The 27803-nt window shown below is 45.1% G+C and overlaps 1 protein-coding gene across 4 annotated transcripts in view; it reads right to left on the bottom strand.

Annotated features, from left to right (window-relative positions):
• Window positions 1-27803, bottom strand: part of LOC119372695 (gamma-tubulin complex component 6) — a 318918-nt gene that overhangs the window by 279203 nt on the left and 11912 nt on the right. For 3 of the 4 annotated variants that reach the window (XM_037643145.2, XM_037643144.2, XM_049419621.1), the window contains exons 2-3: window positions 12662-12784; window positions 11749-11858 (exon numbers count right to left, since the gene is read on the bottom strand). In XM_037643145.2, coding sequence (XP_037499073.1) covers window positions 11749-11858; window positions 12662-12784 — 233 coding nt within the window. Of the gene's footprint in view, window positions 1-11748; window positions 11859-12661; window positions 12789-27803 lie in introns of those variants that run through there. The other variant, XM_049419622.1, reaches the window with a different exon arrangement.

Below are 27803 nucleotides of genomic sequence, written 5' to 3' on the forward strand. Positions count from 1 at the left end.
TGTAACCATTGCACCATCACGGCGACTCATTTTTGTTTTGTTTTGTTGAATACTAAATATAATAGGCGCTAATAGCTAGTGAAAGGACAAACAACCTATGACATAAAATTAAACAAGGTAAAAATTCAGGCAATGGCGAACTCATGAAGCCACTATTATCGAACAAGGAGTGTTCCTGGAATGTTGTAGAGCATCGAATGCCGCTACAAATGGGCCCTTATTGGGTGCACATGTTGAGCTTTAGTGCAAAGGAATGACACAAGATGGCAGGAAACATAAGGGCACAGCACAGTGGCGTTCCCCTGTCTTCCATCACACTATGTCATTCCACTTCAACATAACTCATCCTATGCAGTACCAGCTAGCCCAGCAGTCTGCTCTGTTGAACTTGTTGAGTTAAGCACAGAAGGACGAAACAAGAAATAAAAAATTCACTGACGATTGCGATACTGCCAAATGTGAATTCTGAGCGCAGCTGTTTCGGTGTTTTGATTTTGCGGTAATTGAGGTGCAACTGCCTCGCTAACTGGGAGACCGCAGAAGGCAGCACGTGGGCGCATTCCATAACAGCCACTACAGACAGGCCAGTGGCATAGCCAGGAATTTTGTTCGGGGGGGGGGGCTCAAGTTGCAGCGCGACCTCCTCATTGAATTTTTAGAACGACTAAGTATATGAATAACATGTATTACCAGTCACAATTTGCATTATATGCTGCAAATCACTTCTTGAATGCTGCCCTCTGTTAAGAACAAGTAAGAAATGTGTTTTTTTCGTAAAAATATTATGCTGGCATGCCCGCAAAATCTTTACAGAAATAACTGTCTTCAATCTTTTCAATATATCTTTTGTGTGTGTAACAAGTACGGCAAATATCACGTAAACTTCGGAACTGCATCAGTTTTGAACAGAAGAAGCGCCTGATAACAAAAAAAATGAAGTCCACAAAATAACCAGGACGAGATCAAATATTTTAATGTAGATTGTTTACGCAAAATGTTCATCTTTTTGCACAAACGATGTGGCCAGGGAAAAACAAGAATGGGAAAGTACACGTCGAATACGGCCAAACATAAGTCACCAGAAACACAAATGTACATTTAAATATGCAATCAATAAACGGAACTAAGCAATGATCTCTATACATAATGCCCAACTGATATGTCCTTGGGCCAAGCTGCTGTCTCGGACGCACCATGTGGACAGAACTATAAAGGAAGAGCGCAGAAATAACGAAAGAAACTATTTCAAAACTGTTTTAAAAGTGTGAACCACTATTGTGCACTCAATATAAAAGGAAGGTTGCCGCTTCTAGTTCAAAAAGCAATGAAGAACAAAAACGACACATGAAAGTAACAAACAATGCTGCTAGTACGGCTTCCCAATAGTTGAATTTGTTTGGCAACGCCGCGTATGCCGACCTCTTAGTGAACAAGGTGAAGCTGTCGATTGGCTGGTAATGTCCACCTGATGCCCGTATTCTTATGTTTATACAGTAGAACCCCGCTGTTACGTTCCTCACTGCTGCGTTTTCCCGGCTGTTACGTCGTTTTCCGCCGGTCCCGGCATAGCTCCCATAGGATACAATGTATTGGGAACCCCGCTGTTACGTCGTAACTGTCGGACCGTTCCCGTATGATACGTCGCGAAGTGCGCCCGGAGCCGACCGAGTGACTACCAAAGAGAGCGGCCATGGTGCATTTTCACGCAGCTTGGCCTCGTTTGACCGTAATATTAGCCGCATGAGAGGCGCAACCAACAGAATCTTTCAATTGATGCAAACAAAAGCATGGCCTTCGAGATTCAAATTGCAAAGATGGCGTCTATGACGTACCTGCTCGCGAAAGCAAGGCCTTCGAGATTGGCATTTACTATTGACAAAAGCATAGCCTCTGAGATTTGCATTGCACAAACATGGCGTGTATGACGTAATTGCTTCGAAAGCAAGGCCTTCGAGATTGGCATTCACTTCTGCCATCGCGTTGGCGTAGACTCATCATCATCGTTATTTGTCGGAGAACGGGAGGAGTTCGAGCTGGTTGGAGCTCGCATGGTCGTGCGTGCGATTCGCGGTCGGACTCACCGCGCCGGTCGTGATTGCGTGTGCTTAGTTCTTTCATGCCTACAGCTGTTGGTGTTAAAAAAATCACATACGTTGATTACATTTCTGTGGATAAGGCCGTCCTAAGCTCCGCGTTTCTATCCATCGACTAGATCGCGGCTGAGCGCGCCAATTTTCGTGCTGCTCGTAAGAATTGAAATAAAATTCTGTGCCACTAAATATTTTGTCGTTTTTCCTGTTTTTCGGCTCTTACGTTTCCCGTCTCTTACGTTTATTTCCTACGGTCCCTTCAAAAACGTATCAGCGGGGTTCTACTGTATTAGGTCACAGTGTTAACTGCTAAAAGGTACAAAATCCTCACGGCTTTAAAAGGTGGTGAACAATAATATTGAGTCAGAATTACGGGCTCATTGACCTGAACTCTGGAACAGCAGTGTCTTTTCCTTTCGTTTGCGCTGATTTTTGTCCTGCTCGGTATCAAAGGACAACGTTGGCCCGGCGAGGAAGCTTAGCGAAGGGGTTAATGACTTCCGACACGCTGATGTCGACATTTATGTGGGCGTACAGAAGTGCCTGGCCAACCATGCGTTCCTCAGACATCGTGGAGCGCAACTAGTTCTTAAGTAACCTCATGCTTGAAAACGTTCTCTCTGCGCTGGCAGTGGTCACTGGAAGGGTGACTAGAATCCGGAGTAGCTTGTACACATTCGCATAGAACCTGCTGTCGCAATGAGAGAGGGCATCGGTTCCAGTACCGGGGCGCTGGTTTGCTGCTTTGTTCGCCCACTTGTCCACCATAGTCGCAGTTCTCCAAAACCAGCCCTCGTTTCGACGTCATGCGCAAAAACGGTCAGGAGATTTTCTGCTCCTTTCTCCCGATCATCTTGCATTGGTGGTATTGCGCATGGTACAATTAATGAAAAGTCCTTTAGAAGTGCCTTGTGCTTTTCGAACCGTTGGTTTAACTGGGCTAGTACCTGGTCCATGAACGGAATGAACAGGGTTCTGTGAAAATATTCTTCCGCGCTTTCGAATGCATTGCTCCCAAGGTTTTGCTTCCGGACACCGGCTCGACGGCTGGTTATCTCAACATTCAGTTTTTCTGCCAATGCCTGCACTTGTGCAAATATTTTTGAGAAAGAAGCATTCGTGTCCTTGCGGTCACTTTCAATTGTCTGCTGTACCGCTTCTATGTCGTCAATGGCAGCGCTCATGTCGATACTCCTCGTCTGCAGCTTCTTTGACAGTGACAAAGTCAGTGCTAACACGTGCTCCGTCACATGCAGGCTTACAAGGAATGCTAGTGAAAATAGTGCCAACATTAGACTGTTTGCCTGCACTGGACTTTCACCATTTCCATTAAACTTAATCTCCTCTAGTGCTGCGATCAACGGCTCAAAGAGGCTCACAAATGAAAGCACTGCATCGTGCTTCTCGGCCCAGCGCGTTTAGCATAGTCCCAAAAGGCGCTGCCTTGAGGACAGCTCAAACTTATCATTTTTCGCAAAACGTGTGAGCAGCTAGAAGATTTATGGAAAAAGACTGACGTCGCCTTCAGAGTCCCAAAACAGTTTCGAATGTCTGTGATGGAGCATGCCGCACACACAACTAGATTAAGGGAGTGACACGCACAGTGAGTACATAGAGTGCGGCTGGATATTTCTCACGAACAGCAGCTTGAACACCATTCATTTTGCTGGCCATCGAACTTGCACCATCGTAGCCTTGACCACGGAGATGCTGCATGTTAGTTCCCATTTCTATAAGGAGCCTTATGATGGTGTCAGCGAAGGCCCGGCCATTTGGTCGTGAATTGGCACACAGCCTAAGAACACTTCTTCGATTCCATTCGCATACTTATTAAGGTACCTTGCACAAACAGTTAGCTACTCGATACCAGCAACATCCGTCGTTTCATCAGCAAGTACAGAGAAGCAGCCTGCAGCGTTTACTTTTGCGACTAGGCTTTCCTTGATGATTGCAGCAGAGATTTCTACAATGTGATTTTGTACATCTGGACTAAATTATGAGGCTTTATTTGGGCAACTTTCCAAATGCTTTTTTAGATTTGTGTCGCCACAATCCGCGCGCATGCGAAGCAGCGCTCTGAAGTTGCCTGTATTTGTAGAGGAGGCGGTGCTTGAATCCATCGGACCACTGTCTCTATGGCCACGGAGAGCCACACCTTGCCGCCCGCAAAAGAAAACTGTCTCAACAATAGGCTGTAACTGCCTTCGGGTCTCTCTTATTTGAATTTGCCTGCCATGGTCCAGTTGATCAACAACACTGGGTACACATCCTAAGAAGGTTTGAAGAAAACTATCGGCTACCAGCTGAGCGTCAGTGTGATATTTAGTGACTTCATGTGCACCGAAGACTTCAAGGGCGTGCTTCCACTTTTGAAATGGCTTGGATACGAGGGCCTTAGTAGGCGCATGTTGGCCCTTGCCAACGTCACTTCTGCTAAAAAGGACACACACTTGGCAAAACGCACCCTCTTGAAGCGCTGAGTAGCTAAGCCATCGGTACCTGTCCAGCCAAGCCACGTAAACCTTCGTTTCTGCTTAAAATCGTTCATGGACTTAGGAGGAATCCAAGGAGAAGCTAGCAGTTGATGTTTTGTGTCATCATCCACTTTTGAGCCATCTGTGTAGAGCCCGATATCAAACTTGCTTCTGCTAACATTTTGAGGGTCAGAAAAAAGATAAGTAATTAAATAAATGATAATCAGGCTGAAGCCCAATAAATCCCACCACCCAGGTGACGCCGCTGGTTGGTGGTGTATGAGAGCACGAAAAATTTCAGGGGGGGGGGGGGCTGAAGCCCCATAAGCCCCCCCCCCCCCCCCCCCCCCCCCGACTACGCCCCTGAGACAGGCCTCCGTTCATGCAGCGCTTTATTTCCATATATGCTATCGGTGGACGCCCTCGCCACATACCTTAGGGATGATGTCATCGGCAAACTGCACAATGGCACGCACTACTGTGGTGCCACAGTTGGCCGCCGCGGAACCTGTCGTATCGCCACTGCCGTTCAATTCCTCGTCACGCTCTCCACGCTATCGCTGTCTTTCATCCTCCTCTGCGCTCCGTGTTCACTCTCTTTCGTCCTCGTTCGCTCTGCCGGTTACAAGGACGCCAACGCCGCTCAGAGCAGGAATGGGCACCTAAGAGCTGCGCTCTAAAACTTGTTTATTATGGGCAAACTTGTGCCTGGAAAACTCAATCTAAGAGTCCGCTAGAGCATTCCACACACAAAGTGTCCCTTCGAAGAACGCACGTCTTCTTCCCCCAAGCTTCACAGGCCAACCCGCTTTCTCGTGCCCGTACGTGAGAGGCATGCGTTGCGCTATCACAAGAAGCGCAAGCAGGCACGAGGCATTGCAGACGCTAACACAGCAGCTCACTGCAATTCGCGTTTGCTCTCTTTCATCCTCGTTCGCTCAATCGGTTACACCGATGACAACGGCGACGCCGCTCAATGCAGGAACATGGTGCCTAAAAGCTGCGCCCTAAAACTGACACCAGTGAAAGGCTAGGCTCACTAAAACTATGGAAAAATGTTCTAGTATGTATAGTGTTCTACAGAAAGAGTTACAGATTTTGCCTTCATGAACCACATCCTCTTTTCTATAGAGCACAGGAACATCCAATGGCTGAGTTGTTTGATTCGGCACATGCATGCTAGAACACCAGCACTGTTGCTTGGGTGACAACCAATAGCCCTAGCCCTTACAACTAGCTTCTTAGCCCATTCATCAATGTGATGCTTGCCAAGGAAGGATCATGCCCAGTAAAAATGACATAAGCAAACCAATCAGCAGCTTGAGTGACCACACGTGAGAGCAGTTGCCTGGATGCTACAGATGATCGATAACCCCGTTACTATGCATAAAGAGGTGTGCTTCGAAGGGAAGCAGGAAAGGGGGGCACCCACCCTTTTTCAAACTTCCAACCTTTATTCTTTTTCAAGCAGCACATGGAAGCCAATATATTGCAGTCGAAATGATTACAAGGTGCCATTAAACTGCTCTAACTAACTATAGTGTAATTCGTCCCTTCTCCATAATCCCCAAAATCTTGGGCAGTGGAATTCACGCTTGGCTCACCTGCACCCTCAAAAGCAGAAATTTTTTAGGACACCAGACCTGCACAGGCGGTTATAGACTGATAGTGATGTCACATAGCACACAAGACTGAGAGATCGTGACATTGTTTGTGTGTTCCCTCTCTCTCTCTACAAGCCCTAGACTACCCTTGTGCAGGGTAGCATAGCACTTATTCTGAAATGGTAAACATGCTGCCTTTTCTCTATCTGTTCCCTCCTTCATTTCTCCCAGGGACATGGACTGTGAAAACCTATAGAATAATACTTTGCATTATGTTCTTTTAATTAGTCAATTACGCAGGATAAAAATAACATGCACAAATCGTACCGCAACCAGAAAACGGCACATGGTCATTGCATCTCACGAAATTCTTTTACTGTGAATGTGTACAATTGTGTTATACAGGGTGTCCCAGCTATCACGCAGCACGATTTAAAAAAGAGGAACGGCGTTACGCGAAGAAAACGTACTGCATATTGCTCCTAGTACACTGGAGTAGCCACTGCTATTTTTTCGTTAATGAGGTTTAATTAATTAGTCATAACTATATTTGTAACTCGACAAGTACTCACCTAATTGTCAAAATGTCAATGAGGCGTATGTAGGCACGTTCAAAGGACATCTAACTGTGCAATTTTTAACAACGTACTAATTATGTGCTAATTTTTTCCGGCTGATAAAGAAAGCCCGCAAAATATGAAAAATAACACGTGACTACGCTCCCACCCGCAAAGGAAACCAGCGCCCTCAAATAAGGTTACTGCAAACAACCGCTTTGCCTGTTGTCCGTTGCGAGAGACAGCGTTCCGCATTTTGGCAAGGGTACAGGTCGGGCGCCAACGATATGCGTGCAATTTCGCTGGGATTCATTCCGTTCGATAGTACGCCGCAATCATCCATATCTCACGGCTGACTGTTCTCATTGATAACGCGGCAGGTGTTCTGATTACGGCATGACTCTGTAAAACCAAGCGGTGCATTTCCTAGGCCTGGGAGTGGCAGATAGGGCGATGCGTTTTTTTTTTCCTTTCTGCATTTTTTCCTTGATACTGTCTACCTCATAGGGAGCCTGTTTGAGGGCGCTGGTTCCCGAAGCGCGCAACAGTCTAGTCACGTGTCACTTTTCATATTTCACGGGCTTTCTTGATCAAGCGGAAAAAATTGGCGCGCAATTAGCACGTTGTTCAAAGTAGCGCAGTTAGATGCCATTTGAACATGCCTACATACGCCTCATTGATATTTTGGCAATTAGGTGAGTACTTGTCGACTTACAAATATAATTATGACTAATTAATTAACCCTCATTAACAAAAAAAATAGCAGTGGCTACTCCAGTGTACTAGGAACAATATGCAGTAGGTTTGCTTCGCGTAACGCCGTTCCTCTTTTTTTAAATCGTGCTGTGTGATAGCTGGGACATCCTGTATATTAACTTGTTGAAGCCTTAGCTGCATTTTCTGTAAACAGCACTACAACTGCAGTAGATCAGTAGTTCAATGCAGGACCTTGCACAGACTCCCACATTGCTATGTAAAAGAAATTCCTGATAGCCTCTATGCTCGGCGACAACTTTTCTTGGCACTGAAGGGAAAGCTACGGGGGCGGAGCGTCTGCACATGTACTGCTACGCGAAGTCTCGTAATGCCGTGGAGTGTGATGGCTAGCGTTGCACTTCGACGCAAACGCTGCTTAGCGTCTAAGGTACGGGTAAAAGGCGCGACTTTTTCACGCACACAAAAACGCAAAGTGACAACGTGTAAAGTAAAAGAAATGCAGATATCTCGCTTGTGTGCGCTGCGTTCCGTCACAAAAAGCTACATGTAGAAAATGAAGGAGCATTTTATATATCTCACGCAGAAAATATGGACGCAATTGTGGGACTACATTCATTAGCGGTAGGATACGTGCATTGTGGCTCTGTAGCCTTCACTTCAATGCCAAGAAAAGTTGTCCGCGAGTATAGTGGGTTGGGGTTGGCGCCAGACAGTGAAAGACCCAGTTGTTGCAGAATGCCTGAAATGTTGCCGAGGAGATGTGGCTGTCAAACTTGTAAAATTAGCTGCGATACGACTCCATTGTATTTGCCCTGATCAGCAGATAAGAAATATACTGAACAAACAGCTCCACTGTATGGGATCTGTAACTGATTAAAAAAAGCAAAAGAAAAAAACTTGGAAAACGCTTGAGCTTCGCCTTGAAGAGTAGAACACGATATCGTAATCAGGCCCCATGCGCATCACCTTCTCAATTGCTAGCCTGACTTTGGTTCTCGGTGCACGCCTCAATCATGCCGTAAGGAAACGAATGACTGTGCGCATAACATAGGCCGTTTCAAAATATCTTAGAATGCCTACTGCAAGTACAGTTTTTAAGTGCCCACTATGCCATAATTCTTCCTTTTGCGAATCAGCGAGGGGCCCACTACGCGAACCTACACAGCTGCTCACTTTGTTGATGCTTTTGCTAATGACGATGATTAAACGTGTCTCAGTGCTTTGTAATGGGTGGGCCTTTAAAACACCCGCTCGTTGTGCAATTCACATGTTTTGACGCCTGGCATAATTCTGCGCTTCTGCCACGCAATATTACATGCGTTAAGGAGACTCCTCCCACTACATGACATTCATATAGTGTTTTCTTTTTTCGAAGCAGTTTAAAGTAATGGTGGAGCTCTGTGGTAGAACACCTGCTTGCCAAGCAGAAGGCCTGGGTTCGATTTTCACTCGAACCGAACACTTTTATTATTTAATTTATTTGCATCTTTCTCGATTTTCTGCTCACGGACAATGCCGATTTTTCACTCACAACATCGATGCTGACGTCCACACCGGAATTTTTGCAAAACGAGCTCTTTAACACTGTCGCGTTAAAATTAGGGATTGGCAAATAGTAACTTTCAAGTTCGAAGCGAATTCAATGTGAATAGTGATTTTGTCGAATAATATTGAATCGAATAGCTCGAACAATATATATCACATATTACAAAGAAAAATGATCATTTATTGCTTGACATTATTTTCAAGAATTGGAACTCGGTGTATGTGAGTGTTGCTCTTTTGGTTTGAAGAGAAGTGAAAGCTAATTCGAATAGTGGCAGGATTTGAATGGTAATAGGGCCCGAGTTATAAGTGGCAAAATAGGTTAAGTTTTAAAATTTGCTATACTTGATGGATATAACCTCCCTAAAACACGCTTTTAAACTTAAAACAAAAATTACTTGAGATGCAGGTAATAGGTACATTTTAACCTTGAAATATGGCTTCGCGGTCATGCGAATTTCCCTTGGAAAGGTGGTTTCATGGCACAGCAGCTGCACACTGCAGCGAAACCACCTTTACAGGGTGTTGCATGCAGTCAAAAATACGTCTGTTCATTTCAAATAATTGAAATTCGTGTTGAAGCGAATTTGAATACTTAACATTCGCTCGAATATTTGCCCATCCCAGATTAAAATAAAAGGAGAGGGATAAGGGGGGTGGGAGGTAAATTGAAGGGCAGGTGCAGCACACTGACGACATATATCAACGCACACTACCTTGTGAAGCTTCCACAGAGATGCCTCCTGGGGTTTTTGCACCGATCGAGCCTCGTGAGGATATTTTCTGCGGACGCGTGCAGCAGCCTCTGTGGCACTGACTTTTTAATACGTATCCTACTCATCCTATGGAGCCTTACACACAAGTAAACCATCGCTTTCGTTGAGCTGCAATACCAACAAGCAAATGATAATCGACCATGCTCTCTCGCATGTCCGTCTGTTTAAAAGAGCGCATATCAAAGTTTTGTTTGGCAAGTCTAGCTTATATTGCAGGCAAGGCAACTGAACTGCACAGGGAACTGAGAAACGAGCTTGAAGAGTGCTTTTGCATGCACCGGTCATTTCCGAACAAAAGTGTAGTACCAACGAAATCAGTTCGATAATAGTGGTAGCGCATGCATGACCCAACCGTCGATTAACTTGCACAAAGAAATCAAGTGCCTGAACAGTTATCCCTCACGTAGACCCCCACACATGCCGGATTGACAGTTTCGCCTCTTGCCTGGACATGTGCGGATAAGTTTTTGTGTCTACCTTCTTTTCTGCCGCTGTGTGCTTTTTGCAGTTCTTAGTCGGCATTTGTGTTGTCTCTGGCTTCCGTGTTTGCATGGCCTGTCTCTTTAATAGGCCGGCAAAAGGTTGCTGCTTTCCCACAACATCATCACCAGCACTTGACAAATGCAGGCTTTGCACGAAAAGTGTAATTACAACGTTGCGACGAAGGATCTGAAACACAATATGTACTGACGCAAAAATTTTGTATATGTTCTGTTGCAATAAGCGGCTAATGACCTCCTCATCGTGGCTGAAAACCTTGTCTGCTCGAATACATGACCGAGAGCATTGAAAGGGGCCAGGCCAGGATGGTTTTTCTGTAACCACGGTTGATCACACCAAACAGTGGCTCATGTACTGCGTGAACCGCTTGCAGCACTGGGTGCACATGAGCACCACCACCATGTTGAGCGCAAGAAGTGCCCACACAGACTCATGAGGGACAACTGTTCTTGGCAATGAAGGGAAGGCTATGGAGCCAAACTGGGCGTGTGCTATTGCTCAAGAATATGGTCCCACAATTGTGTTTTCTGCGTGAAAATCATTAAAAAAAAAAAAGACATTGCTTTATTTTCTACAGGACGCTGCTTATAAAGAGGTGCACCAAGGAGATATTCATATTTGTTTTACTTTATGCAGTGTCATTTCGCGTTTTTGCAGGTGTGAAAACATTGCACGTTTTAGGTGCACCTCACAGTCGTCGTCAGGTGAGCGCTCGTCATCCTCCAGCTTTTTTGACAACTTGCCTAAGGAGCATGTGACGAATTTCACTCACAAATGGCTGTCTAAGCAGAGGAAGCAAATGGTACACAATGTTATCATTTGAACACGGCCGTCATTTGAAACGCACGCCAAACTGGATTACTTTGCGGAGTACATGTGCAGAAGCTCAGACCTCGCAGCTTTCTCTTCACTGCCAAAAAAAAGTTGTCCGCGAGTATAGAACCAGGTTGTCGATGTCACTAGGCGCTGCATCGCGTGCTAAATTGTGCAGCATACACTTTAAAATTTATTTTAATTATATTCTAGGCTATATTAATTGTTGATATTTTGTAGATGATGTGTGTGTCCACAGAAATATGTCACACAAGATATTTTACCTTAAGAGCTCCTCTAACACATATTTAGCATAGCCCTTCTCTACACGACCGACCAGAAGAAGCGCATGTCCCTGTATTGACTGCTTACATAGAAACTTTGGGTCAAGCCTACAAGACTACAGAATGTCACAATCCCCGGGTAAACGAAATGTTCTTAGGGTAAACGCTTATGGAAAATGGCAAACCATTTCAAGTTGCAGGGATATAAGAAAGCTCTGCATGTAATGTCTATAGGGACTGCATGAGAATCTTCAGAAATGCACTCGCATGCAAACACCGGCACAGCATCGCATTCACAAGGTTTGCTGGCCGGTTACAGAATCACAAGATTATTCTTAATTTAAGAAATCACCACATAGTCATGACCACCCTAAGCAATGTGCTCACATGTTCATGGGCTGGCACGATTGGAGGCAGCTCGAAGAGTCGCTGCCTCACACTGGTTGCCCCACCGTGAGCCATGTGAAGCAGGAACTCCAGGCACGCTCGCACCTCGCCTGCCACATGTCAGTGGTTTATCATTAGTCACCCAAGAAGATTTTCAAACAGAAAGTTATTCAGTAAATTTTCAAGTTAGTCAATGCATCAAGAAGAGTCAGATAGCCTTCAATACCAAAAGGTGACCAGGATGTTAGTTTTTATTTTGCTGTCACCCTATCAACTTTTAATCTTGACAGGGAGCACCAATACAGTCGTTGGCTGTGGGAATCCCTTTGGTATCGTATCCATAGTGAAACACAGTGCAGCATGACTGCTTGGGAAGAGACAGCACTAAATTTTCAGTTTTGCACACATATGATTTTCTTCTTTCCCCAGTCGCAGTGCATTTATTATGAACCCCAGCCAACTAGGCTGCCAAAATGCCTCGGCTAACTAAATTTGCAGTTTACTGATTAATAATCATGTAAACTGAAAAAAAAAAATCCCGGTTTCATGCACAGAAGGCAACAATGCTACAAGGGCACCGCTTGTGTATCCCACATGTGAGTGGCACGGGCAACACAGGACAGCAGGGTGGCTAATGCATCTTTGCCTACAACGGTGCAAACAAAACAGCACTTTCTTTTTTGTGTCCCCCTTGGTGCTGTAAAAGGAGAAAAAGTGTCGCATACAGAACCCAAAGTAGTTGCATGTGCAGTGGCATTACTTGCATTGCCTGCCAAGTGTGAGAGAAAATGGTGATTACATCAACATGTTGCCGAATGGTGGTACTCAGTTAACTTCAGGACCTTAATACTAACACGTAACATAAGTCTCAACATTATATTTAAATGCACAAAACGCACAAATGAGCACTCACGTGAATAGCGTCCCCTTTTGAGCCAAGTAAGGCATTCCCTGAGTCGCAGAGCATCACAATGCCTCCCTTGCAAATGCAATGCAAACGCCTCGGCTGCAATGTGATCTTCCACAGGCCACGTACCTGGACATAATAAAGGTGCCAAGTCTAGGCAAGACACAATCGAAGGAACATGTGATTGCTTCGTGTCATTTTTCTTCCTCAATAGGGCAGAAGCCGAGTCACACAAGTCAATATTCAGCAGTAGCTAAAAATTATAATTTCATGCTGAACAGAATGGTGAGAAATTCTCAGACACAAGGTGTAAGTCTCATTGGTTTTCTTTGTGTACCCACCACATCTGATTGATTCAAAAGCTCCCTTTTGAAATGCTTATACCTGTTGGCTGGAGTGCGTTAATCTTGTGAATAAGATATAACTCTATACTTTCTGTCTTCTGAAGATGAGAAGTTTGACTGAAATATACCAATTTCGAGCTCATAAAAGTTGTGACCTGCCCCATTAAAATGCTGTGCCACTGCTTCCAGTAACTGGCATTCACTTCTGTAGCGCAAAAAATAAAGACACAAGAGAGGACAGGAGGGGCGCTCTCGTGTCCGTCTGTGTCATTGTTTTTTGCGCTACAGAAATGAATGCCCATTTAATCCAATATTAACAGGCTGTCCTGTTTCGCCACTGCACTGTTCGCGACAAAGTGAACATTCAAACATGCGGACAATGCTTGAATAATAGCTAAAACTAGATTTTATATGATGGATGTAACCACTTCTGGTGCTTTTAACTATAACGTCATTTTGAAGTTGTCTGCAAGTCTTACATCTGGGACAAGAACAAGCAGTTATATGGGCACTAGAATGGTGGTTTATTTTTGCATGCCCTAACACGTTTCCACTTTACTCGTGTGGTTCGACTTAGGCTGCCCTCCTCCACCTTTGTGGATGGGGGAGAGTGTACGACACACCAAGAAAGGTAACACGGCTTTGAGCAGCGACATCCTTGTCGGTCTGCTTTTCTGTCCCTCGTTTTAAGTTCTGCTGCCAGTGTTAGCTGTGAACCAACTAGCTTCGGGGAATCCTGTTTTGACACATGAAGGATTTTTCATCTTTTCAAGCCTCCTAAACTTGTGGAGTGTTGGGGCTAACATCAAAAATGTAATACAACCCAGGGGCGTAGCCAGAAATTTTTTTCAGGGGGGGGGGGGTTCAACCATACTTTATGTATGTTCGTGCGTGCGTTTGTAAGTGCGCGTGTATATATGCGCAAGCAAAACTGAAAAATTTCGGGGGGGGGGGGGTGTTTGAACCCCCCCAACCCCCCCCCCCCCCCCTGGCTACGCCCCTGATACAACCCATGTCATCACCTAAAATTCCCAAAGCAATGAAATGCACAGAAAAAGCTTTTACATTCTCAGTTTTATCCATCTTTCATTTATTATCATCAAAGATGATGGGCACTTTTCAGCAAGTTGTGTCGCTACACACTGATATGTCGTTCGTACATAGCATTAAAGTGACTAATTTAAAAGCAAAGAAAAATAACAAACATTCCATTTCCGAAGCATTTCTCAGTACAGAGCGTTGACGTTTGTGCAACGTCATGCATACGATCGCTCCAAAGGCACAGACAGTGAACAGCAGCACTACAATGAATGTAATCATATGGCAAAAGTATTGAAAGGTGGGCTAGTTGGTAATTCATACTTCTTCTGAAAAATGTTGGAAACCGGTTTGGTGTGCGCGTTGTTTTCTCTGCGCCCAATAAACTGGGCAGTATATGTGCTATGGTACATAGAAGGGCACAGGGAGTGTGTAAAGGGAGGAGATGCCTCCAAAAACATGTTAAGCAGTATGTCAAGTGCGTTACAGGAGTGGTATACGAGATACCCCTGTCTTGCGGTCGCATGTACATCGGCCAAACTGGCCAATGTGTAAATATACGCCTCAGGGAGCATAGAAACTCTTTGAAAAGTACCCCATATTCCCACTTAGCATCGCATTGTGATACATGCAAATGTCACCCGCTGTTCGAAAAAACAGTTATTCTGTTTCGGCATCCCCTTCAAACTACACGCGAAATTTCTGAAGCGTATCACATTTCCAGGAATGCAGACCAGTGTATAAGCCATCCTTCATTATCACTACATGACTGTGAATTTAAGTACATTGATAGTTCTTAGACAAGTGCCTCGATAAAGTGCGCCGCGTGCTGCTCGTGCTGTAATCTTTTCCTTTTTTTGACATGCGCACCTTTGTGTATAAATGTGTCCTTCTAATGTGTGAATAAACCAGTTGTAAGTGAGCGCTCGTGTTTTGTGGTTCTTCCTTCGTCTGTTGTGTGTACCGCGCTCCCAGTAAGCCGAAGAAGTAATCATATGGCGTAGCTCTGCCACTGGCATTTGCACCTTGCTGCTGTAAATGAATCAGCCTCACGTTTTGCTGCTCCTAATGAGGTCCCGACCCACCACTCAAGCTTGATGAGAATTCTGCAAATAGCAGACAGAGTTGTGAAAATATTACAGTAAAATTCCGAGCAAGTGCCTCTACCCGTACAAGCGCCCCCCCCCCCACCCAAATTCACTGGCAATTTCAAATATCTGCGCCGTTCCACCGCTCCGCGACAACCGACGTGCTTTACGTGCCTGTGGGGTGCACGAACATCCTGCAGCCTGCTGACATGTATTGGAATAAGCCGTTCAAGTCCACCTTGCGGCGTTTGTGGGAGCAGTATATGCGTGAGGTAGCGCGAACACCGAAAGGAAACTTGAAGAAGCCGTCGCGGCAACATGTGCTCGATTTTGTTGCCGAGGCGTGGGCCACTGTACCTGAGGAGACAGTGGCACGCGCTCGATGGCTCGGAGGGTGGCAACCTGCACAGCGGGCTGGCCGATGTTGGAGCTGTGGTGCCAGGAGACCGCAGCGGACTTCAATCGGAATGCTGCAACCTGTTTTTTGCAACTGACTCGGAGGAGTCTTTCGATGGTTTTGAAAGCGATTAAAAGCTACAACAAATCCTGGGCCTAAATAAAGTTCACTGCAATAAAATTTTAATTCATGCGCACAGCGTTTTTTTTTCTGGCGCGAAAATTTTGCCGCCAACCTGAATTTTGGTGCCATTCCGAGATAGCGCCCCCCCCCCCACACACACACACATACTTTGCCGGCAATTTCAACTTCGTTGGGGGGGGGGGGGGGCGCTTGCTCAGAATTTTACGGTAGTCAAATTTTGTAGCTTCTACACCCTTTTTGTAGCATATTTTGTAGCTTCTGCACACCCTTTTCTTAGCCACCAGCAGCTATCTTTTGATACCATCGGCCAGATTCCCAATGATCAATAGCTGACAGGAAGCAATTGATTAATCAGTGATGAATCAATTAATTGAGAAACCTGATCAATACAAAAAAAGAAAAAAAAAAACCTGTTTATGTGGCATTCATAGACTAAGAAAAGGCTTTTGGTTTAATCACGATAACAGCATTGCTAAAGGCATTGAATCTACAATGGTTACCGTAAAATTCCGAGCAAGCACTCCTACCCAAGCAAGCGCTCCCCCTCCCTTTTTCAGGAGACTTGAAATAAATCGCCAATGACTGAGCAAGTGCTGCCCCCCCCTCTTTACCCCTCCCGCCATTTTTTTTTCAGCGTGTTCTCTGCTACAGAGTTCTGCAGCAGTGGTTCCTGGGAACCCAAGTTCTGATAGTCTTTAGATATGTGCTCGATTTCTTAGTACTTTTACAATGTAGTGCCTCGGGGCTGCACCCCGAGTTGTCACAAATTGTAGGAACATTTGAAGAACGTCTGTCCCCCTTGTCATAATGGATGAAATTTCAAAAAAGGATTTTCCACAGTTCAGTAAAAACAGTAAATGCATTTGTATTCAATAAAGCATTTCGTTATAAGCATATGTGTGCCCTCTTCTTGGAGGCTGTTCCGCCACCATCTTGAATTTTGGTCCGAGCAGCCCTCCCCCCCTCCCCCCCCCCCCCTCCTCCAAACCTTGTCCGATTATCTTTCACCATAGGAGGGGCGCTTGAAATATATACGAATACAGCAGCCAATGTCGACAAAGGTTCCACAGTTACACTGCTCCTCAAGTAAAGCAGGAAACTCCTGTTCGAGGAGGTAGTCTGCCAAGAAGATACAACACTCTAGTGTTATCCACTGTATGTTTGGAAGAAGTAATTAAACAACTAGATCGCAAAAAACTAAGAATACAAATTAAAAAAGAGTACCTCAGCAACTTGCAGGGGGCATCATGCTCTTCAGCAATGATGGCGACAATTTGTGAAAAATGAATGAAGGCCTAAAACAAGGAAGCGTTAACCCTTTGACACACTATGTACACAATTGTGTACACCACTTGTTTTTGCTATTTGTATCAACTAGGGGCTGAGAAAGAGCGCGATATATCGAGCTTTGGATGAAGTGAACCTCCTGCAGAATAAATTTGTCTTCATTTAACTTCATTTTGCAATGTTCTGTTGCATATGATCACTTTGCTGAAGGCACCACCACCAGGATGTCGGAACAAAATGTTTTTCGTTTCGGTTTTAGTTCTGTTCCACCGCAAAAAGTTCCCTTCCGTTTCTATTGCGGAACGAAAAAAAAATGTTCCGTAACGGTTCATAACGGTTTTTATTTATATGCAATAATTTGGAGTTAAAGGAACGATAAAAAACACTAGATTTGTGGTATAGTTACTTGCGCTGGACAGGGGTAAAACACGTTAGTAGGACAGGGGTAAAACACATTATTCCCACATTCTTCAGAGCAGAAGTAACTATACCACGAATTCCTACCAACCAGCACTAACCAGTAAGTACCCTTCAAAGTCATAGCAATTATTTTCTCAAAAGTCAATTACGACTATTTTGAGCAGGCACAATGCTTTGTGTCAAGGGAGTGACCACGATTTCAGAAGCAGCAAGTCATCGAGTGTACTCTCTGATGTGCGAGACCGCTGTTCTGATAAAACAAACTTCAATGCCGAAAATGCCCTCTCCCCATTGGCCTGCGTCACAGACACGTGAAAGTCCACTTGTGTTAATATAAACGTCTCTGGTTGCCACTGTTTTCGTTTTTTGCACAATTTTAACACATCGTTACTTTGAAATTCTTGCCTGAGGTACACACTAATAGTATGCCCTGAGATATGCATTATTGCTCCAGTTGCACGACCTCGGTTGATCTGGATGGCCAAGTTTTCCTGTTAACCGAAAAACGATACAAAAATTTTGGTTTCACTCCGGAACGAAATAATAGATAAAGTTTTGGTTGCGTTTTCGTTCCGGTCGAAAATAAAGTTTTTTTCATTTTTGGTTTTCGTTCCGTTCCGACACACTGGCAACCATGTTCGACGAGTCGTTCGACGTGCCGCTTCCTGCAAGCACTGTGAAAAGTATACTTTTTAGATGCGAAGCAGCTTATGGCGGAGTTCAATCCGGTGGTGGTGTGCGGCGTGGCCGCCCTTACTGCACATGCGCATTCTCCTCTGCCTCCTTTCCTACGCTCCTTCCTCTCACTCGCCTCATTCTCTCCTGCACAACGCCGCGATGAGCACCAGCGCATGCGCATCCCCTCCCCCTGTCCTCTCTTACGCTCCCCTCATCTCGCACGCCTGTCGACTGCATTCCCCGCTCGCCCTGTGAGAATTAACGGCCAGGCTAGATAGAGGGAAGACGCGCGTAGCGTTCCTCTTCGCGTTCCACGATGAGAGGTCGGTAGCATGCCCAACGAATGCCAACAGAACGCGATCGTGCAAGTGCTCTGGCTTCGCATCGCCTCATGGTCCCCTTCAGCAGGAGATGGTGTAATTTTTCTTTGCTCAAAATGGACATAGCCAAAAATGAACTTGCACTATATTTCCAGCCTGAGATTTCATTCTATTTATGCCAAAACAGAGCATCAATGACTTCAGGATAAATAGATACTTAATTACGACTTAATTAGGATTAGTTACTATAACACACATAAATTAACATATTATGACATTATTTTTGTTGCAATAGACTATACTGAGTGCCTTGAAATAACGTAGTATTGATTTGACACATTTACTAAAAGTTCTTCATAGGTGGCATCTGAAAGGGTTAAAGGAGGGTTGAAGATGAATATGACGAATACAAGGATAATGCTAAGTGGCCTGGTGAGAGCTCACAACAGACAACCAGACCGTAGAATCAATAGAAGACACTCTAGGTGAAGTTCTAACAAGGGAGCCAACTCGTTTAAAAGAAGGTCAACGAAGAATACGGATGTGCTGGTGCACATACGGCAGACACATGACCAGAAACTTACCACTGTCACTAAAGTGTAAAGTGTATAACCATTGCATTTTGCCAATTCTCACATATGGGGCAAGAATAACAAGCAAACTTGAAAAGAACCATGCCACATCCAATGGAACAAAAAATGATAGGTGTAACTCCAAGAAAGGAAGACAGCATCAGAGAGCAAACAAGGGTAGCTGATATTATAGTAGATATTAAGGAAAAGATAACTGATAGAAGAATGAATACCAAGAGATAGGAAGCCCGGCATGGCAAAGGTTTGGTGGAGTGGCAAAACCTGCAGGCATAAAATGAGCTCGCACAGTCCTGCACTGGACATAAAATGGGCCGATGAATAAAACAAGGCTAAGAGGACACACCTAAGGTTTCACGCGACATCCCAGATCGACCCTTTGCAAGAGGAGGTTATGAAGACGCACAAGCTTCCACCTGGAAAAGTTTCCAATGCTGCGTCTACAAGCAACAGTCCTGCTGCTCCAAAGCTATGAACCAACTAGTTCCAATGAATACCATTTTGACGTTTCTTAGGTAGGTTTCAGCTCAACAATCAAAAGCCCTGGATGCCTCTTTGCCGCACGTAAACACAACGGAAAATTCAATATATTGGAATAGGGTCCCCACTGCCCTCTTTTTGATATTACGGTGAAGGCCTTTGTTGCAAGATGTTCTGAACACGGGATGCTACTTTAAGACAAGTCATCCCACCACAACACCTATGTGACATTTCCAACAACTCTTCTAAAGATGTTCTCCAAGAATTTTTGGAAACTAACACAAGTGTGCATTGCAGCAAAGCAGTTATGCAGTAAAGTGTGCCTTACGGCTCTAATACTAAACTACCTAATACCAAATTATTAATGATCCACTGGCCATGTGACATATCCAAAGTTCCAAGGTCAGGAGTATGCGGGGTGCAATTTGAAACCCCTCTCAAGAAATTGAAAGGTTTCCAAGAGAAAATAATAATACGAGAGGGTTCCAAGGACCTGTATGCCATGGTAAAGTACCCAGCAGTCATATACAATATTCCTTGTGCAACCACGTCAACAACAGTGAGACTGATAATTTGTAGAGCCACATTAAGGAACAGTGCTATGATGTTTAAAAAGCTTCATGTGAGCATTCTATGTCACTAGGTAGCCAGTGAAAAAAAATGGAACGCATCTCCACAAAGTGAATGAGGACGAGTGGGCAAAGCTAGGTTCTAAGGTCCATAATGTCTACGTTGTAGTCGCCGACTAGTATGAAGGGTTTGTGTGCTTGTAGGAGTGTTATATTGTTCTGCCACCAATTATGATTGATATTAGTGTACCGTTCAACCTTTTTTTGTCTCACGTATGTTACCCGAGTGTTGCCCCATATAATGTAAATTGAGTGACATAAAGTGACATAAAGAGTCGACGACAAAGCTCAGTCCTAAGGTCCATAATGTGTAGTACGTTGAAGTCGCCAACTAGTATAAAGGGTTAATTATGATTGTTATTCGTCTATTGTAAACCTTTTTTTCTTATTCACATACACATATATGTTTCGACTATAGCAACGGTTTTCTAACCACCATGACAGCAGACAGTGAGCGTTGACGGCAAAGCTAGGTTCTAAGGTCCATAATGTCTATGTTGAAATCGCCGACTAGTATAAAGGCTTTGTGCTTCTCGGTGTTTTATACTGTTCTGTCACAATGATGATTGATATTAGTCTACCGTTAACCTTTTTTAGGGGATTTTACACGGTGCTGTGCCGTGAGCATGGACACTACACAACGGACAAGCCTAGACTCTAAGGTGCTTCGCCCCTAAAAGCCTAACCTTGCAGAGCCATTTCAAGTCCTTACTAATGCATATTTATTTTTAATTTTCACATACTGCAGCCCTTCGTAGGGCTATAGCAGAAGTGGGGGAATACATTACATATGGCATGTACAATAAGAACATGGTCAAAGGGCACACTCAATGGCAATTGCAAATTCTTTGTCAAACGATGGGTCGTACTGGTCAGGGCGTTCCAAGATTCAATAGTCCTGGAGAAAAAACTGCACTTGAAAATGTTAGTGTGAGTGAAAACGATTGATAAGGTTAGCTCATTACTGCTTCTTGTGGCTAGGGGCTTCGCACGCAATAGATGCAGGGTTTGTATAAAAAGTACCGAGAAAAGTTTCGGAAAAACAGATTTATTAGAAATATTGCTATACAATACCTCAAAAATCTTCAAAGTACATCCTTTGAGCATTGACAAACTTTTGCCAAAGGCTTTTCCACGACTTGAAGGCCGATTAGGGAAGCAGATTTCAAGAGGTCTTATAAGGGCATACATACAAGCTTCTTCGATGGCACTTAGGGTCCGTTCCCATGGTGGTGTCCTTTGACGGCGGATTTCACTTCTGGGAATAGGAAATAGTCGGCTGGTGCCAAGCAAATCGTTGTGATGTCATTTATCATCAGGTATCATCAGGCCGACACAAAAGTTGATGTTCAATCACACCGTTCGCTACATTATGCGCTCACACCAGGCCACCCAACAGGGGTCCACTAAAAACACCATCTAGCCTTAAAGGACACTCGCAGGCGACTGGTACGTGGCACGTCTCGAAGGCCACATCTACTAGAGATGTTCAAAGGCCGCATTTCCGAGCCTGAGGCCGGCCCGGGCCCGCTGACTGCGTTGAAGGCCCGCCCGAGCCCAACACTAAAGGGCTGCGAGCCCGCTCGACCCGACGTACGAAAACAAAAGCCCGGGCCCGGGGGCAGCCCGGCCCGACATTATGAAGCTTTCCTGCAGAGTCCAGATATCGTTTTCTGATAATGTGGCATTTTACTCAACATATCAAAGTGAAATATAAGCAAATGACACAAATATCATAATAACTGGTGGGGTTTAACGTCCCAAAACCACAATATGATTATGAGAGACGCAGTAGTGGAGGGCTCCGGAAATTTCGACCACCTGGGGTTCTTTAACGTGCACCTAAATTTAAGTATACGGGCCTCAAGCATTTTTGCCTCCACCAAAAATGCGGCTGCCACAACCGGGATTCGATCCAATGACCTTCGGGTCCGCAGTCGAGCACCTTAACCACTAGACCACCGTGGTGGCCAAGTGGTTAACGACACATGACAGTCGCTATATGCACAGATTACAAGTTGTTGTGTAAAAATAACAAGCTGTCCGATGATTCGGGCTTCAGTGAACTGAACTTCCTTCACTTATCTTTTTCACAAGCATAGCAAGCTTGGAATTCCGGCACAACGTCTACATGTTGGGCTTGATTCAGGCTTTGCACCTGGCCCAGCCCGCCTGATAAAAAACAAAGTAGCCCGAGCCCGGCCAGGGCTCGAGATGAGAAGACGTCAACCTACCCTAGCCTGGGCTCAGGCTACCCGGAGCCCGTGCACACCTCTGACATCTACCACCACAGCTCATGCGTGCAGTGATGGAAGTGACATTTTGCCTTTTGGAGCAGAAAAAATGCTGCTTTGGAGAAGCAATTACTATATTTGGAGCAGACGGCAAAATATTTTGTGCGACTCCTGGAGTTTAAAGCATCATTGAAGCATTTCATAAACATTAATATATACAAAAATCAGCACTAACTGTAAAAAAAAAAACATAATTAAGCAGATAGATGGTCATTAAACAATAAGGAAGATGAGCTATATATTTAAAATACAAGTCTTTGTGGCAGAATTATATAAAAGCGATAAAAGCTGAACACCAAATTATGAAGTAACCACAATCGCATATAACCATCACCAAAGAAGCAGTTTATAAACGGTACGAGATCAACCAACTTATTTCCATATTTCACCAAAATAGCCTGCACTGAAAATTAAAAAAAAGAGCAACTAAATGAGCTACATAAGCATTTAAAATGCCTGTTTTTGTAGCAAAAAAGAGGTCAAAGCTGACAAAGCGATAAATGTAAGTCACACATCACATTTGTAACAGAGGCAGTATCAGTATGATATTGAACTAATCTCGCACACATTTCACCAAAACAGTCTGTATTTAAACTTTTTTAGCGCGCACAAAAGACAAGGACAAGAAAGAGACACACGAGCGCTAAAAAAAAAGTTTAAATATGGATACATACCAACTTGCCCAGTTATCTGTCTTACTGCAACAGTCTGCTTGTCAGGTACAAATGTATTGCTAAATGAGATATATATTGACAACGCTAGTATGCAGCTAGTATACAAGCGGCATACTAGGATGATAGTATACAGCTTGTTTTTGGTTTTATTTAGGCTCGCCGGATGATCACACAGTTCACTGTTTTCAGCTTCCCAGTGCCATTTCGGAGCAGGTTCGGAGCAGTTACTAACAAAAATTACTGTTTGGAGCAGCATGAGCAGCATTTCTCTTTTGGAGCAGTTTAAAGTAATTGGAGCAGCATTTCCATCACTGTGCGTGTTGCGAGCGTGCTGCGACGTACACTCACGCCAGGAAAAAAGCGTTCCCCATAATTTTTATACACACTCTGTATACATTAAAGGATGAGTAATGTGTTGAGTAAAACAGTGAGTGCAAGAGTTTCAGAGGGTCAGTGTGACGACAGTGAGAAAGAGGAGTCAAACTTAGAAGAGCCAAATGAAATGACGGCGAAAAAGTTATATCGTAGTGGTGATGTATAAAACTGTCATGGTCTCATAGGCGGAAAACACGACACAGGAACGTTGCGGATCACGAAAAATCTTTATAACTGAAAAGCGTAAATATGAAGAACCCCAGTATCCAACAAGGCATGCAAAACAGCTATAAAACTCCCTTAAGCAACCATGTACAAAAAACTAATAGTCATATTTACAGTTTGTCACAAGCGCGTTGTCTTGACGTAGCTGCTGCTTCGGGGTCACGTCGTACGGCTCGTCGCGTCAGCGATGTTCGCAGCGTCGCTGGTGTATGTCCGTCAGCTGTACCGCCGATGTAGCTCAGGAACGACGTCGAAGTCAGCTCTCCGCAGCGGCTGTACCGCTCGTCCACTCTGGTGCGACGCCTACGGGGCGTAGCCATAGGAAGCCTGGCGTGTCCTCACGGGGATGACGTCGTCGTGCCCGAGCTCTGCTCCTGGCCGTGCTCCCGCAGCTCACAGGACGTTGCTGCGAAGGCTGGGGTACGTCCTCACTCTAAGAAAAAATTGAGTATTTGGGGAGTATTTCTGCCATGCAACAATAATCGTCATTTGGCTTGCTGGCGTTTCCTTTCTTGAAAACCCGGCTCTCATCACTTTCCTATCAAGAATGCTATGTCACGCTGATAACGCGCGCGCCGTTCGTGACCGGGAAGTGCCAGGACCGTGGCGATAACGCGAGGAACGTACGCGCGTTGGATGACGATTATTGTTGCGTGGCAGAAATACTCCCCAAATACTCGACTTTTTCTTAGAGTGCTTGCCAGGTGCACTGCTAGCCGTCTCGGGTCGCACGTCATGCCGCCGCTGCCGCTCGCCCACGCCTCTTCTCGTTCCGAGCGCACTCTGTCCTCTCCCGGCCACGTCTCCTCTCGTGCCCCTTTCTTGCTTCTTCTTCCTCAGGTTCTTTTCTTAATTCCGTCTTCAATATGTATTCTTCTTTTTCTTCCTTTCTCCTATATTTCTTCAACTGGAACACGTTCTTTTATGTTACTCCTTCCCCTTCTTCTCTTTGTTTTCTACCCATGTCAATATAATCATGACAATGCGCCCTCCTTTCAAGAGTTTTTCATCCTGAAAAACTGCTCATGACGTCCCTTGGTGATTTCTCGCCCTTTTTGTCGTCAATGTGCATCATAAGCACGTTATACGCGTCGTACCGATGCACTTCACTCCACGCACACACTCACACCACATCACTAATCACTAGTCACATCACGTGCGTCGTTGAACACTTCAAAATTCGCATTAAGATACCAAGTCACTGTGTTTACTATCACATTTTCACCAAATGTTCCTAATAACAGTAATGTGAGGTCATAAACACACTTAGAGTAAAGAAGTCACTACCCTGACTACTCAACGTTTTCGCCAGTTCATTGTCTCGAGAACTTTCATATTACAAAACTGCATGAACAAATTACTCAAACATACAAAGAGGATACCTTCTTCTCACCCTCTGCATGTTGCCGCAATCTTTCTTTTAGCTTGCCTGTCTCCTTGCAGCATCCCTCCACAAACCTTTTCACATCTCTACGCAACCCAGGCCAGAACACTACCGTTCGCCTCACTCCCTTGTGGCCCTTGGCATGGCACTTCTCCAATACAGATAGTCTATATCTTGTTGGTACCATCAATTTCCTACACTCTCTACCTTTGTGCACGAACTTCCTGAACACCACGCCATTGTTCAGTACGTACGTCACATCTGTTCTCGTTCCTTCACTCACTGGCTTATCTCCGATCCTACATACTGCTTTTTTCGGTGTCTCGTCATTTCTTTGCTGCTTACCTAGCCCAGCTGTGGGTATGCCTAACTCATCCAGTGTTGCAGACGTGTTCATCTCTCGTCCTAACGCTCTTTTACCTAAAGTGTCCTTCGGCGCCATTGAATCCCTTTTTGCATGTTTCGCCTTTCCTACGCAGCGACGTATGCATGCACTAGGCATTTTCCATTGTGCCACTGGGTTGTCAACTGCTCTTACGCTTTTAACATTACCTAACACTACGTCATACAAGGGCTCTTTTACACACAGTGCACTTACACGCCCTGTGAAATATGGAGTGGCTAACATTATTCTGGCTTCCGGCAAATACCTCTCTGACCCATCTGCCAGCACCACTCTTGACATTTTTCCTGTCAGCTCCATGTCACTGACCAAACTTCGTCTAACCAGCACCGTACTAGCACCAGAGTCCTGAAGTACCGACACATGTTTATCGTTTACTGACCCTTTGACAACTGGCATATTGACATTCCCCAGGCCACCTGTGACCACAACTGCACTTACTATATTCGGTAACTCTTTTTCCTTTTCGTCATCATTGTCTGCTTCTCTCTTAGCTATTATAGCTGCTACTTGATCTCGTGGCTTCCGTCGACATTCCTCAGTCTTATGACCTCTCATATTGCACACCTGGCAATAACTTCTTTCCCGTTGTACACCCCATTCCACTAGACAGTTACGGGCTTGATGACCAAGGCGATTACAGAGGAAGCACCATTGCTGCATCTGCTGCTTTCTATGCTCATTGTTTCGGGGCTCAAACTTCCGTCTCCTTTTCCTCTCCTCTGATCCTGTCTTTAACCATATGTCCTAAATTACCAATCGCCTGAGCTTCCATGTATTGGTCGGAATAATCGGCTACCTCATCGAGTGATGCTAGCTTCCTTTCCTTTAGAAACCTGCACAGCTTTGGGTGACAACAAGCAAGGAATTGTTCTCTAACCATGCAGTCACGCACACCCTCATACGTTTTGGGAGTATCAGCCATCTCCATCCATCTGTCAAAGTAGTTAGACAAGTGGCCCACAAACTGCTTTCCCGTTTCACCATCTTCGGGCTTACATTTACGAAATCTTTTGCGGAAGCCTTCAGCAGTCAGCCTGAACCGCTGAAGCAGTGCTTTCTTCACTTTGTCATAGTCCATTGACTCGGAGGCGGGCATTCTCCAAAATACACTCAAGGCTTCGCCTACTAAACAGAGACTAAGTGCTGTCGCCCACTCGCTTCTATCCCAACCTTGACCCACAGCAATTCTTTCGAACCTGTGTAAATAGGCATCTAAATCATCTCTCTTCTCATCAAATGGAGCCATTAACTTCCGCGGACAAATGCTCTTAGCTCTCGGCAACTCCCTTTCACCAGAAACCGACGATCTACTGTCCTCGTCTCTGGCAATAGAGGCATCTGCCAACCGCAACTTTAAGATCAGAATCTCTTTCTCAGCTTCACGTGCCTCGCGAGCTTCCTTTTCTGCGCGTTCAAACAAGGTTAGCGACTCCTCTCGGCTGAGTCCCAGCGCAGTAGAGATTGCCAACAATTTTTCGTAATCCATGCTCCCGTGCTGTGCGAGACCAGTTGGGTAGGATAATCAATCCTGGCAGGCTCGCCAATATTTTGTCATGGTCTCATAGGTGGAAAACACGACACAGGAACGTTGCGGATCATGAAAAATCTTTATAACTGAAAAGCGTAAATATGAAGAACCCCAGTATCCAACAAGGCATGCAAAACAGCTATAAAACTCCCTTAAGAAACCATGTACAAAAAACTAATAGTCATATTTACAGTTTGTCACAAGCGCGTTGTCTTGACGTAGCTGCTGCTTCGGGGTCACGTCGTACGGCTCGTCGCGTCAGCGATGTCCGCAGCGTCGCTGGTGTACGTCCGTCAGCTGTACCGCCGATGTAGCTCAGGAACGACGTCGAAGTCAGCCCTCCGCAGCGGCCGTACCGCTCGTCCACTCTGGCGCGACGCCTACGGGGCGTAGCCGTAGGAAGCCTGGCGTGTCCACACGGGGATGACGTCGTCGTGCCCGAGCTCTGCTCCTGGCCGTGCTCCCGCAGCTCACAGGACGTTGCTGCGAAGGCTGGGGTACGTCCTTGCCAGGTGCACTGCTAGCCGTCTCGGGTCGCACGTCATGCCACCGCTGCCGCTCGCCCATGCCTCTTCTCGTTCCAAGCGCGCTCTGTCCTCTCCCGGCCACGTCTCCTCTCGTGCCCCTTTCTTGCTTCTTCTTCCTCAGGTTCTTTTCTTAATTCCGTCTTCAATATGTATTCTTCTTTTTCTTCCTTTCTCCTATATTTCTTCAACTGGAACACGTTCTTTTATGTTACTTCTTCCTCTTCTTCTCTTTGCTTTCTACCCATGTCAATATAATCATGACAAAAACTAACGGCCTTCTTCTGAAGATACTAAATTCTATTGATGTCACAAATTTTATA

The sequence above is a fragment of the Rhipicephalus sanguineus genome, chromosome 10 (genome assembly GCF_013339695.2).
Source record: "Rhipicephalus sanguineus isolate Rsan-2018 chromosome 10, BIME_Rsan_1.4, whole genome shotgun sequence".
NCBI lineage: Eukaryota > Metazoa > Arthropoda > Arachnida > Ixodida > Ixodidae > Rhipicephalus > Rhipicephalus sanguineus.